At 55.6% G+C, this 24,329-nt stretch overlaps 1 protein-coding gene across 1 annotated transcript; it reads right to left on the bottom strand.

The window, feature by feature from the left end:
• Positions 1-858: 858 nt before the first annotated feature.
• Positions 859-23,566, bottom strand: TGM1 (transglutaminase 1; the record flags this gene model as incomplete). The annotated part of the gene is made up of 14 exons (XM_080631909.1): positions 859-1,090; positions 4,757-4,893; positions 4,986-5,146; positions 8,257-8,535; positions 9,338-9,491; positions 10,759-10,847; positions 11,803-11,906; positions 12,833-12,971; positions 14,077-14,251; positions 18,100-18,207; positions 19,180-19,298; positions 19,904-20,185; positions 21,498-21,677; positions 23,350-23,566. 14 exons carry the CDS (start codon positions 23,564-23,566, stop codon positions 859-861), a joined length of 2,376 nt encoding a protein of 791 aa, XP_080488035.1.
• Positions 23,567-24,329: the final 763 nt, after the last annotated feature.

The following is a 24,329-nucleotide window of genomic DNA, read 5'->3' as shown; positions in this document are numbered from 1 at the left end:
TGATTCCCATTAAGCCCCATTGAGTCCCACTGAGCCCCATTAAGCCCCATTGATCCCCATTGAGCCCCACTGATCTCATTGACACCCACTGAGCCATACTGATTCCCATTAAGCCCCATTGAGTCCCACTGAGCCCCATTAAGCCCCATTGATCCCCATTGAGCCCCACTGATCTCATTGACACCCACTGAGCCATACTGATTCCCATTAAGCCCCATTGACCCCCATTGATTCCCATTAAGCCCCATTGACCCCATTGATCCCCATTGAGCCCATTGATTGCCATTGACACCCATTGATCCTCATTGATTCCCATTACGCCCTATTGAGTCCCATTGAGCCCCATTGACCCCATTGACCCCCATTGACACCCATTGACCCCATTGATCCCCATTGACACCCATTGATCCCATTGACACCCACTGAGCCATACTGATTCCCATTAAGCCCCACTGACCCCCATTGACCCCCATTGATTCCCATTAAGCCCCATTGATTCCCATTGACCCCCACTGACTCTCATTGATTCCCATTGATCCCCACGGATTCCCATTAAGCCCCACTGACCCCCATTGACCCCACTGATCCCCATTGATTCCCATTAAGCCCCATTGATTCCCATTGACCCCCACTGACTCTCATTGATTCCCATTGATCCCCATGGATTCCCATTAAGCCCCACTGACCCCCATTGACCCCACTGATCCCCATTGATTCCCATTAAGCCCCATTGATTCCCATTGACCCCCACTGACTCTCATTGATTCCCATTGATCCCCACTGATTCCCATTAAGCCCCATTGACCCCCATTGACCCCCATTGACCCCCATTGCCCCCCATTGCCCCCACCGCCCCCATCACCCCCCCGTGCTCCCCTCAGTTGCTGCCTCCCTCCTCCCTCCCCTCCTCCTCCTCCTCCTCCTCTCCCCCCCCCCTTCCTCCCCGCCCCCCTCGGCCACGTCCAATGAGAGCAGCCCGTGCAGGGGCCCCAGCTGGGGGCTCTCGAGCGCCGCCACCAGGCGCCGCTGCCCGGCCCGCAACGGGACCACGGCCTGGCGGAGCCGCACCGTCTGCCCCGCGCCCACGGACCTAGATGGGACAGGGGACATATAGGGCGGCCATAGGGGGCTATGGGGCTCTAGGGGGTGTCTATGGGGTGCTATGGGGCTCTAGGGGGTGTCTATGGGGTGTCTATGGGGCTCTAGGGCTGTCTATGGGGGGATAAAGGGGACCTATGGGGGGGGTGCAGGCGGCGCGCTGCGGTGCGCCCAGCAGGGGGCGGTATAGTGCCGCGGGGGGCGGGGTCAGCCGAGGACACGCTCCCCCCCCCCCCCCATGGGGTGTCTATTGGTATCTATGGTGCTCTATGGGTGTCTATGGGGTGCCGATGGGTGTCTATGGGGGGATAAAGGGGGGCTATGGGTGCCTATGGGGCTCTATGGGTGTCTATGGGGCTCTATGGGGTGTCTAGGGGGGGATAAAGGGGGGCTATGGAGGGGTGCAGGCGGCGCGCTGCGGTGCGCCCAGCAGGGGGCGGTATAGTGCCGCAGGGGGCGGGGTCAGCCGAGGACACGCTCCCCCCCCCCCCCGGCTCTATGGGGGGGTGAAGGGGGCTATGGGGTGTCTATGGGGCTCTATGGGGTATATATGGGTGTCTATGGGGCGCTATGGGTGTCTATGGGGCTTTATGCGTGTCTATGGTCCTCTATGGGGTGTCAGTGGGGCTCTATGGGGTGTCTATGGGGCTCTATAGGTGTCTATGGGGCTCTATGGGTGCCTATGGGGTGCCTATGGGTGTCTATGGGGTGTCTATGGGTGTCTATGGGGTGTCTATGGGGCTCTAGGGGGGGATAAAGGGGGGCTATGGGTGCCTATGGGGCGGCTATGGGTGTCTATGGGGCTCTAAGGGCGGATAAAGGGGGGCTATGGGTGCCTATGGGGTGGCTATGGGTGTCTATGGGGCTCTAAGGGCGGATAAAGGGGGGCTATGGGTGTCTATGGGGTGCCTATGGGTGTCTATGGGGTGTCTATGGGGCTCTATGGGGCTCTAGGGGGGGATAAAGGGGGGCTATTGGGGGGGTGCAGGCGGCGCGCTGCGGTGCGCCCAGCAGGGGGCGGTATAGTGCCGCGGGGGGCGGGGTCAGCCGAGGACACGCTACCCCCCCCGGCCTTTGGGGTGTCTATGGGGTGTCTATGGGGTGCTATAGGGCTCTATGGGGTGTCTATGGAGTGCTATGGGGCTCTATGGGGTGTCTATGGGGCTCTATGGGTGTCTACAGTCCTCTATGAGGAGTCTGTGGGGCTCTATGAGGTGTCTATGGGTCGCTATAGGGCTCTATGGGTGTCTAGGGGGGGATAAAGGGGGGCTATGGATGTCTATGGGGTGTCTATGGGGCTCTATGGGTGTCTATGGGGGGATAAAGGGGGGCTATGGGTGTCTATGGGGCTCTATGGGGTGCTATGGGGCTCTATGGGGCTCTAGGGGGGGATAAAGGGGGGCTATGGGGGGGTGCAGGCAGTGCGCTGCGGTGCGCCCAGCAGGGGGCGGTATAGTGCCGCAGGGGGCGGGGTCAGCCGAGGACACGCTCCCCCCCCCCCCTCCCCGGCTCTATAGGGGGATGAAGGGGGCTGTGGGGTATCTATGGGTGTCTATGGGGCGCTATGGGGTGTGTACGGGGTATATATGGGTGTCTATGGGGCGCTATGGGTGTCTATGGGTGTCTATGGGGATTTATGCGTGTCTATGGTCCTCTATGGGGTGTCAGTGGGGCTCTATGGGGTGTCTATGGGGCTCTATGGGTGTCTATGGGGCTCTATGGGTGTCTATGGGGGGATAAAGGGGGTCTATGGGGGGGGTGCAGGCGGCGCGCTGCGGCGCGCCCAGCAGGGGGCGGTATAGTGCCGCAGGGGGCGGGGTCAGCCGAGGACACGCTACCCCGTTCTCCTCTATGGGGGGATAAAGGCGGCTATGGGGCTCTGTGGGTGTCTATGGGGTGCTATGGGTGTCTATGGGGCTCTACGGGGTGTCTATAGGTGTCTATGGAGTGCTGTGGGGCTCTATGGCGTATCTATGGTCGTCTGTGGGGTGCCTATAGGACTCTATGGGGTGTCTATGGGGCTCTATGGGGTTCTCTGGGTGTCTATGGGGGGATAAAGGAGGGCTATGGGGGCTATGGGTGTCTATGGGGGTCTATGGGGTGTCTATGGGGCTCTGTAGGTGTCTATGGGCGGATAAAGGGGGGCTATGGGTGCCTATGGGGTGCCTATGGGTGTCTATGGGGTGTCTATGGGGCTCTATGGGGGTCTAGGGGGGGATAAAGGGGGGCTATGGGGGGGTGCAGGCGGCGCGCTGCGGTGCGCCCAGCAGGGGGCGGTATAGTGCCGCGGGGGGCGGGGTCAGCCGAGGACACGCTCCCCCCCCCCGCCTTTGGGGTGTCTATGGGGTGTCTATGGGGTGCTATAGGGCTCTATGGGGTGTCTATGGAGTGCTATGGGGCTCTATGGGGTGTCTATGGGGCTCTATGGGTGTCTACAGTCCTCTATGAGGTGTCTGTGGGGCTCTATGAGGTGTCTATGGGTCGCTATAGGGCTCTATGGGTGTCTAGGGGGGGATAAAGGGGGGCTATGGGTGTCTATGGGGTGTCTATGGGGCTCTATGGGTGTCTATGGGGGGATAAAGGGGGGCTATGGGGCTCTATGGGTGCCTATGGGGTGCCTATGGGTGTCTATGGGGTGTCTATGGGGCTCTATGGGGCTCTAGGGGGGGATAAAGGGGGGCTATGGGGGGGTGCAGGCAGTGCGCTGCGGTGCGCCCAGCAGGGGGCGGTATAGTGCCGCAGGGGGCGGGGTCAGCGAAGAACACGCCCCCCCCGCCCTATGGGGTGTCTATGGGTATCTATAGGATGTCTATGGGTCACTATGGGGCTCTATGGGGGCTCTATGGGGTGTCTATGGGTGTCTATGGGGCTTTATGGGTGTCTATGGTCCTCTATGGAGTGTCAGTGGGGCTCTATGGGGTGTCTATGGGGCTCTATGGGTGTTTATGGGGTGTCTATGAGGTATGGATGGGGTGCTATGGGGTCTCTATGGTTATCCCCCCCCTTCCCACCACCCCCTTCCCGTTCCCCCCCCTTCCCGTTCCCCCCCCTTCCCATCACCCCCTTCCCGTTCCCCCCCCCTTCCCGTTCTCCCCCCCTTCCCGTTCCCCCCCCTTCCCATCACCCCCTTCCCACTCTCCCCCCCTTCCCGTTCCCCCCCCTTCCCATCACCCCCTTCCCGTTCTCCCCCCCTTCCCGTTCTCCCCCCTTCCCGTTCTCCCCCCTTCCCGTTCTCCCCCCTTCCCGTTCCCCCCCCCTTCCCGTTCCCCCCCCTTCCCGTTCTCCCCCCTTCCCATTCCCCCCCCTTCCCATTCTCCCCCCCTTCCCATTCTCCCCCCCTTCCCGTTCCCCCCCCTTCCCGTTCCCCCCCCTTTCCCGTTCCCCCCCCTTTCCCGTTCCCCCCCCCTTCCCATTCTCCCCCCCTTCCCGTTCCCCCCCTTCCCATTCTCCCCCCCTTCCCATCACCCCCTTCCCGTTCCCCCCCTTCCCGTTCCCCCCCCTTCCCATCACCCCCTTCCCGTTCCCCCCCCTTCCCGTTCCCCCCCCTTCCCGTTCTCCCCCCTTCCCATCACCCCCTTCCCGTTCCCCCCCCTTCCCATTCCCCCCCCCCTTCCCGTCCCCCCCCTCCCCGCTCTCCCCGCATTCCCAAGGCCCTCACCCCAAGGGCAACGCTTTGGGACAGGAGATCCCGGCTCCCTCCATGCGCAGCGTGGCTCCGGTGAGCGCCGTGGGCAGCGGGTTCCGGAACACCACTTGGATCGGCGTCTCCCGGCCCACGACGGCCGGAGCCAGGAGCTGGACCGGGGACCACGGAGAGGGGAAAGGAGCGGCCGTGAGCAGCGGGATCCCACGGGATCCAGCGGCATTCCCGGCGGGAAGGGCGCTACCGTGAGCGTGAGCTCCGGGACGTGGAGCTGGAGGCGCAGCTCCTTGGCCACCACTTGGCCGCTCTCGGCCACGGTGCCGGCGGCCGTCAGGCGCAGCGCGTCCTGCGCGGCCACGTGCGGGGAGTACTCGGCAAAGGGCACGGACATGGTGAGGGTCTCCTCTGCGGAGGGACGGGGGTCAGGGGGGAGCGACGGGGGAGCAATGGGGGAGCGATGGGGAGCAATGGGGAGCAATGGGGAGCAGTGGGGAACAATGGGGAGCGATGGGGGAGCGATGGGGGAGCGATGGGGAGCAATGGGGAACAATGGGGAGCGATGGGGGAGCGATGGGGAGCGATGGGGGAGCAATGGGGGAGCAATGGGGGAGCGATGGGGGAGCGATGGGGGAGCGATGGGGGAGCGTTGGGGGAGCAATGGGGAGCAATGGGGAACAATGGGGAGCGATGGGGGAGCGATGGGGGAGCAATAGGGGAGCAATGGGGAGCAATGGGGAGCGATGGGGAGCAATGGGGGAGCAATAGGGGAGCAATGGGGGAGCAATGGGGGAGCAATGGGGAGCGATGGGGGAGCGATGGGGGAGCGATGGGGGAGCAATGGGGGAGCAATGGGGGAGCAATGGGGGAGCAATGGGGGAGCGATGGGGAGCGATGGGGAGCAATGGGGGAGCAATGGGGGAGCAATGGGGAGCAATGGGGAGCGATGGGGGAGCAATGGGGGAGCAATGGGGAGCAACAGGGGAGCAATGGGGGAGCGATGGGGGAGCAATAGGGGAGCAATGGGGGAGCGATGGGGGAGCGATGGGGGAGCGATGGGGGAGCGTTGGGGGAGCAATGGGGGAGCGATGGGGGAGCAATAGGGGAGCAGTGGGGGAGCAATGGGGGAGCGATGGGGGAGCAATGGGGGAGCAATGGGGGAGCGATGGGGGAGCAATGGGGGAGCGACGGGGGAGCGATAGGGGAGCAGTGGGGGAACAATGGGGAGCGATGGGGGAGCAATGGGGGAGCAATGGGGGAGCAATGGGGGAGCAATGGGGAACAATGGGGAGCGATGGGGGAGCAATAGGGGAGCAATGGGGGAGCAATGGGGAGCAATGGGGGAGCGATGGGGGAGCGATGGGGGAGCGATGGGGGAGCAATGGGGAGCGATGGGGGAGCAATGGGGGAGCAATGGGGAGCAATGGGGAGCAATGGGGGAGCAATGGGGGAGCAATAGGGGAGCAATGGGGGAGCAATGGGGAACAATGGGGAGCGATGGGGGAGCGATGGGGGAGCAATAGGGGAGCAATGGGGGAGCAATGGGGGAGCGATGGGGGAGCAATAGGGGAGCAATGGGGGAACAATGGGGAGCGATGGGGGAGCGATGGGGGAGCAATAGGGGAGCAATGGGGGAGCAATGGGGGAGCGATGGGGGAGCAATGGGGGAGCGACGGGGGAGCGATAGGGGAGCAGTGGGGGAACAATGGGGAGCGATGGGGGAGCAATGGGGGAGCAATGGGGGAGCAATGGGGGAGCAATGGGGAACAATGGGGAGCGATGGGGGAGCAATAGGGGAGCAATGGGGGAACAATGGGGAGCGATGGGGGAGCGATGGGGAGCGATGGGGGAGCAATGGGGGAGCAATGGGGGAGCAATGGGGGAGCGATGGGGGAGCGATGGGGGAGCGATGGGGGAGCGTTGGGGGAGCAATGGGGAGCAATGGGGAACAATGGGGAGCGATGGGGGAGCAATAGGGGAGCAATGGGGAGCAATGGGGAGCGATGGGGAGCAATGGGGGAGCAATAGGGGAGCAATGGGGGAGCAATGGGGGAGCAATGGGGGAGCGATGGGGGAGCAATAGGGGAGCAATGGGGAGCGATGGGGAACAATGGGGGAGCGATGGGGGAGCGACGGGGGAGTGATAGGGGAGCAGTGGGGGAGCAATGGGGAGCAATGGGGGAGCAATGGGGGAGCGACGGGGGAGCAATGGGGGAGCAATGGGGAGCAATGGGGGAGCGATGGGGGAGCAATAGGGGAGCAATGGGGAACAATAGGGGAGCAATGGGGGAGCAATGGGGGAGCAATGGGGGAGCAATGGGGGAGCAATGGGGGAATGATAGGGGAACAATAGGGGAGCAATGGGGAGCGATAGGGGATCAATGGGGAGGAATAGGGGAGCAATGGGGGAATGATAGGGGAACAATAGGGGATCAATAGGGAACAATAGGGGATCAATAGGGGAATGATAGGGGAGCAATGGGGAGCGATAGGGGAACAATAGGGGATCAATAGGGGAACAATAGGGGAGCAATGGGGAGCAATAGCGGAGTAATAGGAGAACAATAGGGGATCAATAGGGAAACATTATGGGAACAATACGGGAATAATATGGGAACAATATGGGAATAATAGGGGATCAATGTGGGATCAATGCGGTATCAGTAGAGGAACAATATGGGATCAATGTGGGATCAATATGGAACAATATGGGATCAATAGGGGAGTGATAAGGGAGCAATAGGGGATCAATAGGGAAACATTATGGGAACAATACGGGAACAATATGGGAACAATACGGGAATAATAGGGGAACAATAGGGGAGCAATGTGGGATCAATAAGGGATCAATAAGTGATCAATATGGAATCAATATGGGATCAATAGGGGATCAATAGGGGATCAATATGGGATCAATATGGGATCAGTAGGGGATCAATATGGGATCAATAGGTGATCAATATGGGATCAATAAGGAATCAATATGGGATCAATAAGGGATCAATAGGGGATCAATATGGGATCAATATGGGATCAATAGGGGATCAATAAGGGATCAATATGGGATCAATAGGGGATCATTAGGGGATCACTAGGGGATCAATATGGGATCACTAGGGGATCAATAGGGGATCAATAGGGGATCAATATGGGATCACTAGGGGATCAATATGGGCTCACTAGGGGATCAATATGGGATCAGTAGGGGATCAATATGGGCTCAATAGGGGATCACTAGGGGATCAGTAGGGGATCAATATGGGATCAGTAGGGGATCACTAGGGGATCAATATGGGCTCCGTAGGGGATCACTAGGGGATCAATATGGGCTCCGTAGGGGATCACTAGGGGATCAATATGGGCTCAGTAGGGGATCACTAGGGGATCAATATGGGCTCCGTAGGGGATCACTAGGGGATCAGTAGGGGATCAATATGGGCTCCGTAGGGGATCACTAGGGGATCAATATGGGCTCCGTAGGGGATCACTAGGGGACCAGTAACCCCCCCAGCCCGTACCCTGCTGGGGGGGGATGACGCGGCGGTGCTGCTCCTGGCGGAAGGCGGGCGCCGCCACCCCCGTGTACTTGACGACGGCGAGCGCGAGGCGCAGGCGCAGGGTGCGGGGCTCGGCGGCCGCGTTGCGGGCCTGCACCCGCAGCTCCAGCGGGGCCCCGGCCACCGCCTGCGCCGCCGCCACCGTCACCGACACCGCCCCGGCCCCGGCGCCCGCGCCGCGGTGAGGCCGCGAGCCGTGGGACGTGGCCGTGGAGACGGCGCGGCGCTCCTCGGCGGAGCCTGGGGATGCGGGGCGGCCAGGGGGTCAGTGGGGGGCGATGGGGGGCGATGGGGTCAATGGGGGACAATGGGAGGCAATGGGAGTCAATGGGGGGCAATGGGAGGCAATGGGAGTCAATGGGGGGCAATGGAGGCAATGGGGGGCAATGGGAGTCAATGGGAGTCAATGGGAGGCAATGGAGGCAACGGGAGGCAATGGGAGTCAATGGGGGGCAATGGGGTCAATGGGAGTCAATGGGAGTCAATGGGGGGCAATGGGGGTCAATGGGGTCAATGAGAGTCAATGGGGTCAATGGGGGTCAATGGGGATCAGTGGGATGAATGGGGTCAATGGGAGTCAATGGGGGGCAATGGGAGTCAATGGGGATCAGTGAGGTCAATGGGAGTCAATGGGGATCAATGGGGATCAGTGAGGGGCAATGGGGTCAATGGGGGTCAATGGGGATCAGTGAGGTCAATGGGAGTCAATGGGGTCAATGGGGGTCAATGGGGATCAGTGGGATGAATGGGGTCAATGGGAGTCAATGGGGGGCAATGGGAGTCAATGGGGATCAGTGAGGTCAATGGGAGTCAATGGGGATCAATGGGGATCAGTGAGGTCAATGGGAGTCAATAGGATCAATGGGAGGCAATGGGGTCAATGGGAATCAATGCCAGCCAATGGTGTTCACTGGGGCATCAATGGGGGCCAAGGCCTGTGTCCCATTGGCGGCTGCTCCCCCCTCCCCTCTCCCCATTGGCTCGGCTGCCCTCAGGGCTCCCATTGGCCGCCGCCTCCCGCTGCCCGCTCCCCATTGGCTACCCTCGGGGTGCTTGTAGAGGTGGGTGATGTCGAGGCGGGTGCCCGAGCCCGGCCCCACGGTGCTGATGCGGCGCCCGATGGCGCCTTCCTCCACGTGCACCACGGCGAAGGTGCCGTTGGGCTGGCGCTGCCAGTACACCTTGTCGCTATTGACCTACGGAGGGCAATTAATTAGCGTTAATTAGGGGGTAATTAGCGTTAATTAAGGGTAATTAATGAGGGTAATAGCAGTACACCTTTTCGCTATTGACCTATGGAGGGCAATTAATGGGCTTAATTAGCGTTAATTAGGGGTAATTAGCGTTAATTAGGGGTAATTAATGAGGGGTAATAGCAGTACACCTTGCCCCTATTGACCTATGGAGGGCAATTAATGGGCTTAATTAGCGTTAATTAGGGGTAATTAGCGTTAATTAGGGGTAATTAATGAGGGGTAATAGCAGTACACCTTGCCGCTATTGACCTATGGAGGGCAATTAATGGGCTTAATTAGCGTTAATTAGGGGTAATTAGCGTTAATTAGGGGTAATTAATGAGGGGTAATAGCAGTACACCTTGCCGCTATTGACCTAAGGAGGGCAATTAATGATCTTAATTAGTGTTGATTAGAGCTAATTAGGGGAAAATAGAGTTAATTAGGGGTAATTAGGGGTAATTAATGAGGGGTCATAGCAGTACACATTGTCACTATTGACCTAATTAGAGCTAATTAAAGGGTAATTAGCGTTAATAAGAGTTTATGGGGTAATTAATGGGGGTAATAGCAGTACACCTTGTAGCTATTAACCTAAGGATTGTAATTAATTAGCTTAATTAGTGTTAATTAGCGGTAATTAGGGGTAATTAGTGTTATTGAGGGGTAATAAGTGCTAATTAGAGTTAATTAGGGGTAATTAATGAGCGTTAATAACAGTACACCTTGTTGCTATTAACCTAAAGGGGGCAATTAATGGGGTTAATTAGCGTTAATTAGCGTTTATTAGAGCCAATTAGGGGTAATTAGTGTTAATTAGAGTTAATTATGGGTATGTAATGAGGGGTAATAGCAGCACACCTTGTCGCTATTGACCTAAGGGTTGTAATTAATTAGCTTGATTAGCGTTGATTAGCGCTAATGAGGGGTAATTAGCGTTAATTAGAAATAATTAGGGGTAATTAGTGCGGGTTAATAACAGTACACCTTCTCCCTGTTAACCTAATGAAGGTAATTAATGAGCTTAATTAGCGTTAATTAGGGGTAATTAGCGTTAATTAGGGGTAATAACGTATACCTTGTCACTATTAACCTAGAGTGATTAGTACTAATTAGCGTTATTAATCCCTCATTAGCGTTAATTAACCCCTAATGAAGCCCTCATTAGCGCTAATTAATCCCTCATTAGCATTAATTAAGCCCTCATTAGCGCTAATTAAGCCGGTACCTCGGCGAACACGAAGGGGGTGTCGTACTTGAGGAAAACCTCCCCGTTCTTCACCGCCTCCACGGAGCAGGGCCCGCAGCAAAACAGCCCTGCAGGGACCAGTATGGACCAGTAGAGACCAGTATGGACCAGTATAAACCAGTATGGACCCGTATAAATCAGTATGGACAAGTATAGACCAGAATGGACCGGTATGGACCAGTGTAACCCCACATACCCCAATAGAACCCATTATAACCAGTATAAGCCAGAAGGGAGTAGTATCGACCAGTATAGACTAGTATGGACCACTATGGACCAGTATGGGCCGGTATGGACCAGTATGGACCAGTAGAGATATAGACCAGTATAAACCAGTATGGACCCCATCATGACCCCATTATAACCCATTATAACCCATTATAACCCCATTATACCCCATTACAACCCATTATAACCCATTATAACCCCATTATACCCTATTATAACCCCATTATAACCCATTATAACCCCATTATAACCCATTATAACCCCATTATAACCCCATTATACCCCATTATAACCCATTATACCCCATTATAACCCCATTATAACCCATTATAACCCCATTATAACCCCATTTACCCCATTATAACCCATTATAACCCATTATAACCCACTATAACCCCATTATAACCCCATTATACCCCATTATACCCCATTATAACCCATTATAACCCATTATAACCCCATTATAACCCATTATAACCCCATTATAACCCCATTTACCCCATTATAACCCCATTATAACCCCATTATAACCCCATTATAACCCCATTATAACCCCATTATAACCCATTATAACCCCATTATAACCCATTATAACCCACTATAACCTATTATAACCCCATTATAACCCCATTATACCCCCATTATATCCCATTATAACTCCATTATAACCCCACTTACCCCATTATAACCCCATTATAACCCCACTTACCCCATTATAACCCCATTATACCCCACTATAACCCCTTTCAAGCAGTATAACCAGTATAACCCAGTATAAGGCAGTCCCTGCCGTACCACTGCTGGTCTCCTGCGGGGTGGCATCCACCACTTGCCACCCATCATGGCCCGCGGGGAGGTCGGGCCTCTTCATCCAGCAGTCGTTCCACACGTGGAAGTTCCTGCAGGACCAGTATAGACCAGTATGAACCAGTATGCACTGGGAGGGACCAGCAGGGACCGGTATGGACCAATCCGGACCAGCATGGACTAGGACAGACTGGTACAGAGCAGTGCGGATGAGGATGGAGCTCCCAAGGCACCCCCCACCCCATACCAGTACAAACCAGTATAAACCAGTATAAACCAGCACCACACCAAATCAGTGCTCATTCACTCCATGGGCACCCTAACCCCCATAAACCTCCATAAACCCCTCCAAAACCCCCCAGCAACCCCATACCAGTACAAACCAGTATAAACCAGTATAAACCAGCACCACACCAAATCAGTGCTCATTCACTCCATGGGCACCCTAACCCCCATAAACCTCCATAAACCCCTCCAAAACCCCCCAGCAACCCCATACCAGTACAAACCAGTATAAACCAGTATAAACCAGCACCACACCAAATCAGTGCTCATTCACTCCATGGGCACCCTAACCCCCATAAACCTCCATAAACCCCTCCAAAACCCCCCAGCAACCCCATACCAGTACAAACCAGTATAAACCAGTATAAACCAGCACCACACCAAATCAGTGCTCATTCACTCCATGGGCACCCTAACCCCCATAAACCTCCATAAACCCCTCCAAAACCCCCCAGCAACCCCATACCAGTACAAACCAGTATAAACCAGTATAAACCAGCACCACACCAAATCAGTGCTCATTCACTCCATGGGCACCCTAACCCCCATAAACCTCCATAAACCCCTCCAAAACCCCCCAGCAACCCCATACCAGTACAAACCAGTATAAACCAGCACCACACCAAATCAGTGCTCATTCACTCCATGGGCATCCTAACCCCTCTAAACCCCTATAAAGCCCCTAAAACCCCCAAACCAGTACAAACCAGTATAAACCAGTATAAACCAGTACCAGACGGAGTCGGTGTTGAGGCGCTCCATGGGCTTCATGCTCTCGTCCAGGTAGATGTCGGTGGTGAGGGACACGTCGGTGTCGTGCGCCGAGTTGTAGTTGGTGACCGTGCGGGTGGGCAGCCCCAGGCACCGCAGCACTGCCGGGACCAGTATAAACCAGTACGGACCAGTATAACCCAGTATAACTCAGTATAACCCAGTATAACCCAATATAACCCAATATAAGCAATATAAGCTCTTTTAACTCAATATAACCCAGTATAACCCAATATAACCCAGTATAACCCAGTATAACCCAATATAACCCAGTATAACCCAGTATAACCCAATATAACCCAATATAATCCAGTATAACCCAATATAATCCAGTATAACCCAATATAACCCAGTATAACCCAATATAACCCAGTATAACCCAGTATAACCCAATATAACCCAATATAACCCAGTATAACCCAGTATAACCCAGTATAACCCAGTATAACCCAATATAACCCAGTATAACCCAGTATAACCCAGTATAACCCAATATAACCCAGTATAACCCAGTATAACCCAATATAACCCAATACAACCCAGTATAACCCAGTATAACCCAATATAACCCAATATAACCCAGTATAACCCAGTATAACCCAATATAACCCAATATAACCCAGTATAACCCAGTATAACCCAATATAACCCAGTATAACCCAATACAACCCAATACAACCCAGTATAACCCAGTATAACCCAGTATAACTGAATAGACCCAATATACCCCAAGGTAACTACTCTTCACCACGATAGCCAGTATAAACCAGTACAAACCAGTACAGACCAGTATAACCCAGTCCAACCCAGTCTAACCCAATATAACCCAATATAACCAGTCCAACCCAGTATAACCCAGTCCACCCCAATATAACCCAGTCCAACCCAGTATAACTCAGTCTAACCCAGTATAAGCGAGTCCATCCCAGTATAACGCAATATAACCCAGTATAACCCAGTATACCCAATCCATCCCAGTATAACCCAGTCCATCCCAGTATACCCCAGTATAACCCAGTATACCCAGTCCATCCCAGTATAACCCAGTCCATCCCAGTATACCCCAGTATAACCCAGTATACCCAGTCCACCCCAGTATAACCCAGTCCCCCTCAGTCCGCCCCAGTCCCCCCCAGTCCTCCCCAGTCCGCCCCAGTCCGCCCCAGTCCGCCCCAGTCCGCCCCAGTCCCCCGCAGCGCTGCGCACCCGTGGTCATGACGCCGGCGAACACCCAGCACTGGCCGTAGCGCACGGGCGCCCCCGTGCGGTGATAGCCCCGCAGGATCTCCACCGAGCCCGCCCAGGCCGACGGGTTCGTGCCCTGCTCGTAGCGCCCCGTCCAGTTCCCCACCAGCACCCCGCTGTCGTCCAGGGAGTTCACCTGCGGCCGCGGGGGGACAGCGGTAAGGGGGGCCAGAGGGGGCCAGAGGGGGCCAGAGGGGGCCAGAGGGGGCTATAGGGTGCCATAGAGTGCCATAGAGTGCCATAGGGTGCTATAGAGTACCATAGAGTGCCATAGGGTGCCATAGGGTGCTATAGAGTGCCATAGGGTGCCATAGGGTGCCATAGGGTGCTATAGAGTGCCATAGAGTGCCATAAGGTGCCATAGGGTGCAATAGAGTGCTATAGAGTGCCATAGGGTGCTATAGAGTGCCATAGGGTGCCATAAGGTGCTATAGGGTGCAATAGAGTGCTATAGAGTGCCATAGGGTGCTATAGGGTGCCATAGGGTGCAATAGAGTGCCATAGGGTGCCATAGGGTGCCATAGGGTGCTATAGAGTGCCATAGAGTGCCATAGGGTGCCATAGGGTGCTATAGAGTGCCATAGAGTGCCATAAGGTGCCATAGGGTGCAATAGGGTGCTATAGAGTGCCATAGGGTGCTATAGAGTGCCATAGGGTGCCATAAGGTGCTATAGGGTGCCATAGAGTGCTATAGAGTGCCATAAGGTGCTATAGAGTTCCATAGGGTGCCATAAGGTGCTATAGGGTGCCACAGAGTGCTATAGAGTGCCATAGGGTGCCATAAGGTGCTATAGGGTGCCATAGAGTGCCATAGAGTGCCATAAGGTGCTATAGGGTGCAATAGAGTGCTATAGAGTGCCATAGGGTGCTATAGAGTGCCATAGGGTGCCATAAGGTGCTATAGGGTGCAATAGAGTGCAATAGAGTGCCATAAGGTGCTATAGGGTGCCATAGGGTGCAATAGAGTGCTATAGGGTGCCATAGAGTGCTACAGAGTGCCATAGGGTGCCATAAGGTGCCATAGGGTGCTATAGGGTGCTATAGAGTGCCATAGGGTGCTATAGAGTGCTATAAGGTGCCATAGGGTGCCATAGGGTGCCATAGGGTGCAATAGACTGCAATAGAGTGCTATAGAGTGCCATAGAGTGCCATAAGGTGCCATAGGGTGCCATAGGGTGCTATAGAGTGCCATAAGGTGCCATAGGGTGCTATAGAGTGCCATAGGGTGCTATAGAGTGGCATAGGGTGCTATAGAGTGCAATAGAGTGCAATAGAGTGCCATAGAGTGCCATAGGGTGCCATAGAGTGCTATAGGGTGCCATAGGGTGCCATAGGGTGCCATAGAGTGCTATAGGGTGCCATAGAGTGCCATAGGGTGCCATAGAGTGCTATAGGGTGCCATAGGGTGCCATAGGGTGCCATAGAGTGCTATAGGGTGCCATAGGGTGCCATAGGGTGCTATAGAGTGCAATAGAGTGCAATAGAGTGCTATAGAGTGCTAATGGGTGCTATAGAGTGCAATTGGGTGCAATAGAGTGCGATAGAGTGCTATAGAGTGCCATAGGGTGCTATAGAGTGCTATAAGGTGCCATAGGGTGCCATAGGGTGCCATAGGGTGCAATAGACTGCAATAGAGTGCTATAGAGTGCCATAAGGTGCCATAGGGTGCCATAGGGTGCTATAGAGTGCCATAAGGTGCCATAGGGTGCTATAGAGTGCCATAGGGTGCTATAGAGTGGCATAGGGTGCCATAGAGTGCAATAGAGAGTGCCATAGAGTGCCATAGGGTGCCATAGAGTGCCATAGGGTGCCATAGGGTGCCATAGAGTGCCATAGAGTGCCATAGGGTGCCATAGGGTGCCATAGAGTGCTATAGGGTGCCATAGGGTGCCATAGGGTGCTATAGAGTGCAATATAGTGCAATAGAGTGCTATAGGGTGCCATAGGGTGCTAATGGGTGCTATAGAGTGCAATTGGGTGCAATAGAGTGCGATAGAGTGCTATAGAGTGCCATAGGGTGCCATAGGGTGCTAATGGGTGCTATAGAGTGCAATTGGGTGGCATAGAGTGTGATAGAGTGCTATAGGGTGCTAATGGGTGCTATAGGGTGCTAATGGGTGCTAATGGGCGCTATAGAGTGCAATACAGTGTAATAGAGTGCTATAGGGTGCTAATGGGTGCTATAGACCACTACAGACTGCTATAGGGGGCTAATGGGTGCCATAGGGTGCTATAGAGTGCTATAGAGGGCTAAAGGGTGCTATAGAGTGCTATACGGTGCTAACAGGTGCTATAGTGTGCTATAGGGCACTATAGAGTGCTATACGGTGCTAATGGGTGCTATAGAGAGCTATAGCGCACTATAGAATGCTATAGGGTGCTAATGGGTGCTATACAGTGCCATAGGGTCCTGTAGAGTGCCATAGGGTGCTGTAGAATGCTATAGAATGCTATAGAGTGCTATAGAGTGCCATAGGGTGCTATAGAGTGTCATAGAGTGCTAATGGGTGCTATAGAGTGCTATAGGGTGACAATGGGTGCTATAGAGTGCTATAGGGTGCCATAGGGGGACAATGGGTGCCCATGGTTATCAATGGTTGTCAGTGGGGGCCAATGGGTGCCAAACCCCATGGAGACCCAATCCCACCCCATGGAGACCCCATCCCACCCCATGGAGACCCCATCCCACCCCATGGAGACCCCATCCAACCCCATAGAGACCCCATGGAGACCCAATCCCACCCCATGGAGACCCCATCCCACCCCATGGAGACCCCATCCAACCCCATAGAGACCCCATGGAGACCCCATCCCACCCCATGGAGACCCCATCCCACCCCATGGAGACCCAATCCCACCCCATGGAGACCCCATCCCACCCCATGGAGACCCCATCCAACCCCATAGAGACCCCATGGAGACCCCATCCCACCCCATGGAGACCCCATCCAACCCCATAGAGACCCCATGGAGACCCCATCCCACCCCATGGAGACCCCATCCCACCCCATGGAGACCCAATCCCACCCCATGGAGACCCAATCCCACCCCATGGAGACCCCATGGAGACCCCATCCCACCCCATGGAGACCCAATCCCACCCCATGGAGACCCAATCCCACCCCATGGAGACCCCATCCCACCCCATGGAGACCCAATCCCACCCCATGGAGACCCCATCCCACCCCATGGAGACCCAATCCCACCCCATGGAGACCCCATGGAGACCCCATCCCACCCCATGGAGACCCCATCCCACCCCATGGAGACCCAATCCCACCCCATGGAGACCCAATCCCACCCCATGGAGACCCCATCCCACCCCATGGAGACCCAATCCCACCCCATGGAGACCCAATCCCACCCCATGGAGACCCCATCCCACCCCATGGAGACCCCATCCCACCCCATGGAGACCCAATCCCACCCCATGGAGACCCCATCCCACCCCATGGAGACCCCATCCCACCCCATGGAGACCCAATCCCACCCCATGGAGACCCAATCCCACCCCATGGAGACCCCATCCCACCCCATGGAGACCCAATCCCACCCCATGGAGACCCCATCCCACCCCATGGAGACCCAATCCCACCCCATGGAGACCCCATGGAGACCCCATCCCACCCCATGGAGACCCAATCCCACCCCATGGAGACCCCATCCCACCCCATGGAGACCCCATCCCACCCCATAGAGACCCCATCCCACCCCATGGAGACCCCATGGAAACCCCATCCAACCCCATGGAAACCCCATCCCACCCCATAGAGACCCCATGGAGACCCCATCCCACCCCATAGAGACCCCATCCAACCCCATGGAATCCCCATCCCACCCCATGGAGACCCCATGGAGACCCCATCCCACCCCATAGAGACCCCATGGAAACCCCATCCCACCCCATAGAGACCCCATGGAGACCCCATCCCACCCCATGGAGACCCCATCCCACCCCACGGAGACCCCCCCTTAGATACCCACCATGGCAGACACCACCCTGGACACCATCACTGGGTCCCCGCGGGCGCTATGGGGCATCCCCCGGCGGTCCAGGATGTAGAGGCAGGCGTCCAGGACCCCCGGATCGAACTGGGGGGGACAGGCCCACAGCAATGGGGACAGGCCCACAGCAATGGGGACAGACCCACAGCAATGGGGACAGGCCCACAGCAATGGGGACAGACCCACAGCAATGGGGACAGACCCACAGCAATGGGGACAGGCCCACAGCAATGGGGACAGGCCCACAGCAATGGGGACAGACCCACAGCAATGGGGACAGGCCCACAGCAATGGGGACAGACCCACAGCAATGGGGACAGAGCCACAGCAATGGGGACAGGCCCACAGCAATGGGGACAGACCCACAGCAATGGGGACAGGCCCACAGCAATGGGGACAGACCCACAGCAATGGGGACAGACCCACAGCAATGGGGACAGGCCCACAGCAATGGGGACAGGCCCACAGCAATGGGGACAGAGCCACAGCAATGGGGACAGGCCCACAGCAATGGGGACAGAGCCACAGCAATGGGGACAGGCCCACAGCAATGGGGACAGGCCCACAGCAATGGGGACAGACCCACAGCAATGGGGACAGGCCCACAGCAATGGGGACCCCATGGCCTGCAGGGCCCCAACCCCAGTTTGGGCTGAAACCCAACGATTTTGGGTCCTTTTGACCACTTATGGGGTCTCCAGCACCCCTAGACCCCATAACACGTCCATGGGGGGGTCCCCATCATGGAGTTCCCCAACCCCATCGTGATGTTCTCCACCTCCATTTTGGGCCGAAACCCAACGATTTTGGGTCCTTTTGACCACTTATGGGGTCTCCAGCACCCCTAGACCCCATAACACGTCAATGGGGGAGTCCCCATCATGGAGGTCCCCAACCCCACCTTGATGTTCTCCAACCCCTGTTTCCACCTCCATTTTGGGCCGAAACCCAACGATTTTGGGGCCTTTTGACCACTTATGGGGTCTCCAGCACCCCTAGACCCCATAACACGTCCATAGGGGGGTCCCCATCATTGGGGCCCCCCGGTTTCGGGGGTACCTGCCCATAGTTCCAGGAGCGCTCCACGATCTGGTCCTCGGTGCCATAGAAGATGCGCCCGGTCTCATTGAGGACGTATTCATTGAGGTCCGTGGTGGGCTCCATGTACACGTCATCCTCTAGAGGGGACACGGGGGCCTATAGGCGCCTATAGGGACCGCTTCCCAACGGGCAATGGCCCCAAAACCGCCCTTTTTCACCCCAAAACTGCTCTTTTTCACCCTCAAAACCTCTTTTTCCCCCCAAAAGCCCCTTTTTTACCCCCCAAAAGCCCCTTTTCACCCCAAAAGGCCCTTTTTTCACCCAAAATCCTCCCTTCTTCACCCCCAAAACACCCCTTTTTGACCAAAAGGCCCCTTTTCCACCCCAAAATGCCCCTTTTTGCCCAAATCCGCCCATTTTCACCCCAAAAAAAGCCTTTCCCCAAAAAAAGTCCCCCTTTTTGCCCAAATCCGCCCATTTTCACCCCAAAAAACCCTTTCCACCCCCCAAAAATCCTTCTTTTTGCCCAAACCCGCCCTTTTTCACCCCAAAAAAAGCCTTTCCCCAAAAAAAGTCCCCCTTTTTGCCCAAATCCGCCCATTTTCACCCCAAAAAACCCTTTCCACCCCCCAAAAATCCTTCTTTTTGTCCAAATCCGCCCATTTTCACCCCAAAAAGCCCTTTCCCCCCCCAAACTGCCCCTTTTTGCCCAAACCCGCCCTTTTTCACCCCAAAAGCTCACCGGGGCACCAGGGGTTAAAGAGGACGATGACGTCATTGCACTCCTCGAAGGGCGCCGCGTACTCCCCCCCCTCCTCGGTGCGCGTGCGCACGCGCAGCCGGTAGCGGCCAATGGGGGCGTGGGGCGGGGCCGTGACGCGGAGCCGGAGGGCGTGGCCAGCGTCAGGCCCCGCCCCCTCCTCCCCGGCCCCGCCCCCCGCCTCCTCCGCCGTCCAACCGGTGGCCGAGCTCTCGCCCAATGGGATGAGGACGTGGGTGCCCTTGGCGACCTGGGGGGCGGGGCCTGCGGGGTGACGTCACGGCGCCGGGGAGGGCGGGGCGACGTCGAGAAGGGCGGGAAAACGTCAAAAAGGGCGGGGAAGTGGGGACGAAAGGGCGGGGAAATGGCAAAAAGGGCGGGAAAACATTAAAAGGGCGGGGAAATGATGACAAAAGGGCGGGAAAACTTCTAAAGGGTGGGAAAATGATGTGAAAAGGGCGGGAAAACGAAGAAAGAGCAGGAAAAGGCCACGAAAAAGGTGAGAAAATGTTAAAACAGCGGGAAAACGACATCAGAAAGGTGGGAAAACAGCAAGAAAGCAGGAAAATGATGCGAAAATGGCGGAAAAATGCTAAAAAGGTGGGGAAATGATGCGAAAATGGCGGGGAAATAGTAGAAGGGCGGGAAAATGATGAGGAACTGGTGGGAAAATGTTAAGAGAACAGGCAAATGATGGAAAAATGGCAGGAAAACATTAAAAGGGTGGGAAAATGATGCAGAAATGGCGGGAAGTGTTAAAAGAGCAGGAAAATGATGGGGAAAAGGCGGGAAAATGTTAAAAAGGCGGCAAAATTATGCAAAAACGGCGGGAAAATGTTAAAAGGGTGCAAAAATGATGAGAAAGTGGCAGGAACACGTTAAAAAAGCAGGAAAATTATGGGGGAAAGGCAGGGAAATGTTAAAAGGGCAGGAAAATGATGCAAAAATGGCGGGAAAACGTTAAAAAGGCGCGAAAACGATGGGGAAAAAGGCGGGAAAACGTTAAAAAGGCAGGAAAATAATGGGAAAAAGGTGGGAAAATAATGGGAAAAAGGCGGGAAAACTTTAAAAAAGGGTGAAAATGATGCAAAAATGGTGGGAAAACGTTAAAAAGGCAAGAAAATGATTGGAAAAAAGGCATGAAAATGTTAAAAAGGTGGGAAAATAATGGGAAAAAGGCTGGAAAACGTTAAAAAGGCAGGAAAATTACGGGAAAAAGGCGGGAAAACGATGCGAAAAAAGGCAGGAAAACGTTAAAATAGCGGGAAAATTATGCGAAAATGGCGGGAAAGCGTTAAAAAGGCGGGAAAACGATGGGGGAAAAGGCAGGAAAACGTTAAAAAGGCGGGAAAATGATGCAAAAATGGCGGGAACACGTTCAAAAGGCGGGAAAATGATGGGAAAAAAGGCGGGAAAACGTTAAAAAGGCGGGAAAATGATGCAAAAATGGCGGGAACACGTTCAAAAGGCGGGAAAATGATGGGAAAAAAGGCGGGAAAACGTTAAAAAGGCGGGAAAATGATGGGGAAAAGGCGGGAAAGGGCGGTCCCCGGGGGGTCCCGGGTGCCATCCGTACCCAGGGTGAGCTCCACGCAGAGGTCGTCGCGGTCGGGGTCGAGGGCGCGCGGCAGCAGCAGGCGCAGGGCGAACGCCTGCCCCCGGCGCACGACCAGCACCGGCGCCCGGAAGTCGGCCGTGTGGTGGGAAACGGGGTCCTGCGGGCAGCCAATGGCGAGAGCCCGCGGCACCAGCTGCCCTGCAGCGATTGGATGGAGCCGGGGTCAGTGGGGGAGGGAATGAATGGGGGGGGGATGAATGGGGGGGGATGAATGGGGGGGATGAATGGGGGGGATGAATGGGGGGGATGAATGGGGGGGGATGAATGGGGGGGGATGAATGGGGGGGGATGAATGGGGGGGATGAATGGGGGGGGATGAATGGGGGGGATGAATGGGGGGGATGAATGGGGGGGATGAATGGGGGGGATGAATGGGGGGGATGAATGGGGGGGGATGAATGGGGGGGATGAATGGGGGGGGATGAATGGGGGGAATGAATGGGGGGGATGAATGGGGGGGAATGAATGGGGGGGATGAATGGGGGGGGATGAATGGGGGGAATGAATGGGGGGGATGAATGGGGGGGAATGAATGGGGGGGATGAATGGGGGGGAATGAATGGGGGGGATGAATGGGGGGGAATGAATAGGGGGGATGAATGGGGGGGGATGAATGGGGGGGATGAATGGGGGGGATGAATGGGGGGGATGAATGGGGGGGATGAATGGGGGAGGAATGAATGGGGGGGAATGGGGGGGAAATGGGGGGGGAATGGGGGCGGAATGGGGGAGAATGGGGGGAATGGGGGGGAATGGGCCCAAAATGGACCTAAATTGCCCAAAATGCACCCAAATGGACCCAAAAGGGCCAAAAAGTGGAGCCAAATGGACTCAAACTGGATGAAACCGGACCAAAATGGCCTCAAACGGGCCCAAAATGGATGAAAATGGACCCAAAATGGATCAAAATGGACCCAAAATGGATGAAAATGGACAAAAATGGATGAAAATGGACAAAAATGGATGAAAATGGACAAAAATTGACAAAAATGGACAAAATTGGTCCAAAATGGCCCTAAAATGGACAAAAATGGACTCGAATGGGCCCAAAATGGACCGGAATGGACCTAAAATGGATGAAAATGGGCCCAAAAAGTAGGAATTTTTGTTCAAAAAGGGGGAATTTGGGGCCAAAAATGGGAATTTGGGTGCAAAAGGGGGGATTTGGGGCAAAAAAGGGAGATTTGGGGGCTAAAAAAGTGGAATTTGGGGCCAAAAAGAGGGGATTTGGGGGAAAAAAAGGAGAATTTGGGTCCAAAAAATGGGAATTTGGGGCCAAAAAAGGGAATTTGGGACTAAAATGGGGGAATTTGAGGCTAAAAAGGGGGAATTTGGGTCAAAAAGAGGGAATTTGGGTCCAAAAATGGGAATTTGGGGCCAAAAAGGGGGAATTTAGGTCAAAAAGAGGGAATTTGGGGCCAAAACCGGGGAATTTGGGGCTAAAAAGGAGGAATTTGGGGCTAAAAAGGAGGAATTTGGGGCTAAAAAGGAGGAATTTGGGTCCAAAAATGGGAAATTGGGTCAAAAAGAGGGAATTTGGGGCCAAAAAAGCGGAATTTGGGTCCAAAAAGTGGGATTTTGGGGGCCAAAAGGCGAATTTGGGTCGAAAACCTGGAAATTGGGATCCAAAAGGGGGAATTTGGGGGTATTATGGGATGGAGGACGCCCCAAACCCCCCCATTATCCCCTATGGGGAGAAAGACACCCCCCCCCCGGGCTTCACTACTCCCAACGCCCCCCGCCCAGGCCCCATTGCCCGCCAATGGCCGTCAGGCTTCACTACTTCCAACTGCCCCCTCCGCGCACTGACCAGGCCGCGGGGCCTGCAGGTCGCGCCGAGCCGGGGCCTCTCCTGAGTCGGCTTCCCAGCGGCGGCCGGAGCCGCGGCCGCAGCAGGGCCCGCAGCAGCGGCAGAGGCGGCGCCAGAGGCCGCGCCGGGGCCTAGGCCCCGCCTCCGGAGCCTCCCGAGCCCGGAGGCTGGCGGCGGCCCAGCGGCCCGGGTCCCGCCGCGGGTCTGCGGCCGCCATTGCCTGGGGGGGGGCAGAGACACCGGTAAGGAGGGGGCCTGTGGGGCTCTATGGGGCTCTATGGGGCTCTGTGGGGTCTCTATGGGGCTCTATGGGTCTCTATGGGGCTCTATGGGTCTCTATGGGGGTCTATGGGGTCTCTATGGGGCTCTATGGGGCTCTATGGGTCTCTATGGGGGTCTATGGGGTCTCTATGGGGCTCTATGGGGCTCTATGGGGGCTCTATGGGGTCCTATGGGGTCTCTATGGGGCTCTATGGGGTCTGTATGGGGCTCTATGGGGGTCTATGGGGTCTCTATGGGGCTCTATGGGGCTCTATGGGGTCTCTATGGGGCTCTATGGGGGCTCTATGGGGCTCTATGGGGGTCTATGGGGCCCTATGGGGTCTCTATGGGGGCTCTATGGGGCCATAAAGGCCAATATGGACCCATAAGGACCAATAAGAGAGCAGTATGGACCCATATGGACCAATCAGAGACCAGTATGGACCAGTATGGACCAATAAGAGACGAGTATGGACCCATAAGCACCAATAAGAGACCAGGATGGACCCGTAAGGACCAATAAGAGAGCAGTATGGACCAATAAGAGACCAGTATGGACCCATAAGCACCAATAAGAGACCAGGATGGACCTGTAAGGATCCATAGGCACCAATAAGAGACCAGTATGGACCAGTATGGACCAATAAGAGACCAGTATGGACCAGTATGGACCCATAAGCACCAATAAGAGACCAGTATGGACCAGTATGGACCCATAA

The sequence above is a fragment of the Psittacula echo genome (genome assembly GCF_963264785.1).
Source record: "Psittacula echo genome assembly, chromosome: 19".
In the NCBI taxonomy this organism is placed as follows: domain Eukaryota; kingdom Metazoa; phylum Chordata; class Aves; order Psittaciformes; family Psittacidae; genus Psittacula; species Psittacula echo.
This window is presented reverse-complemented; position numbering and strand designations above follow the sequence as displayed.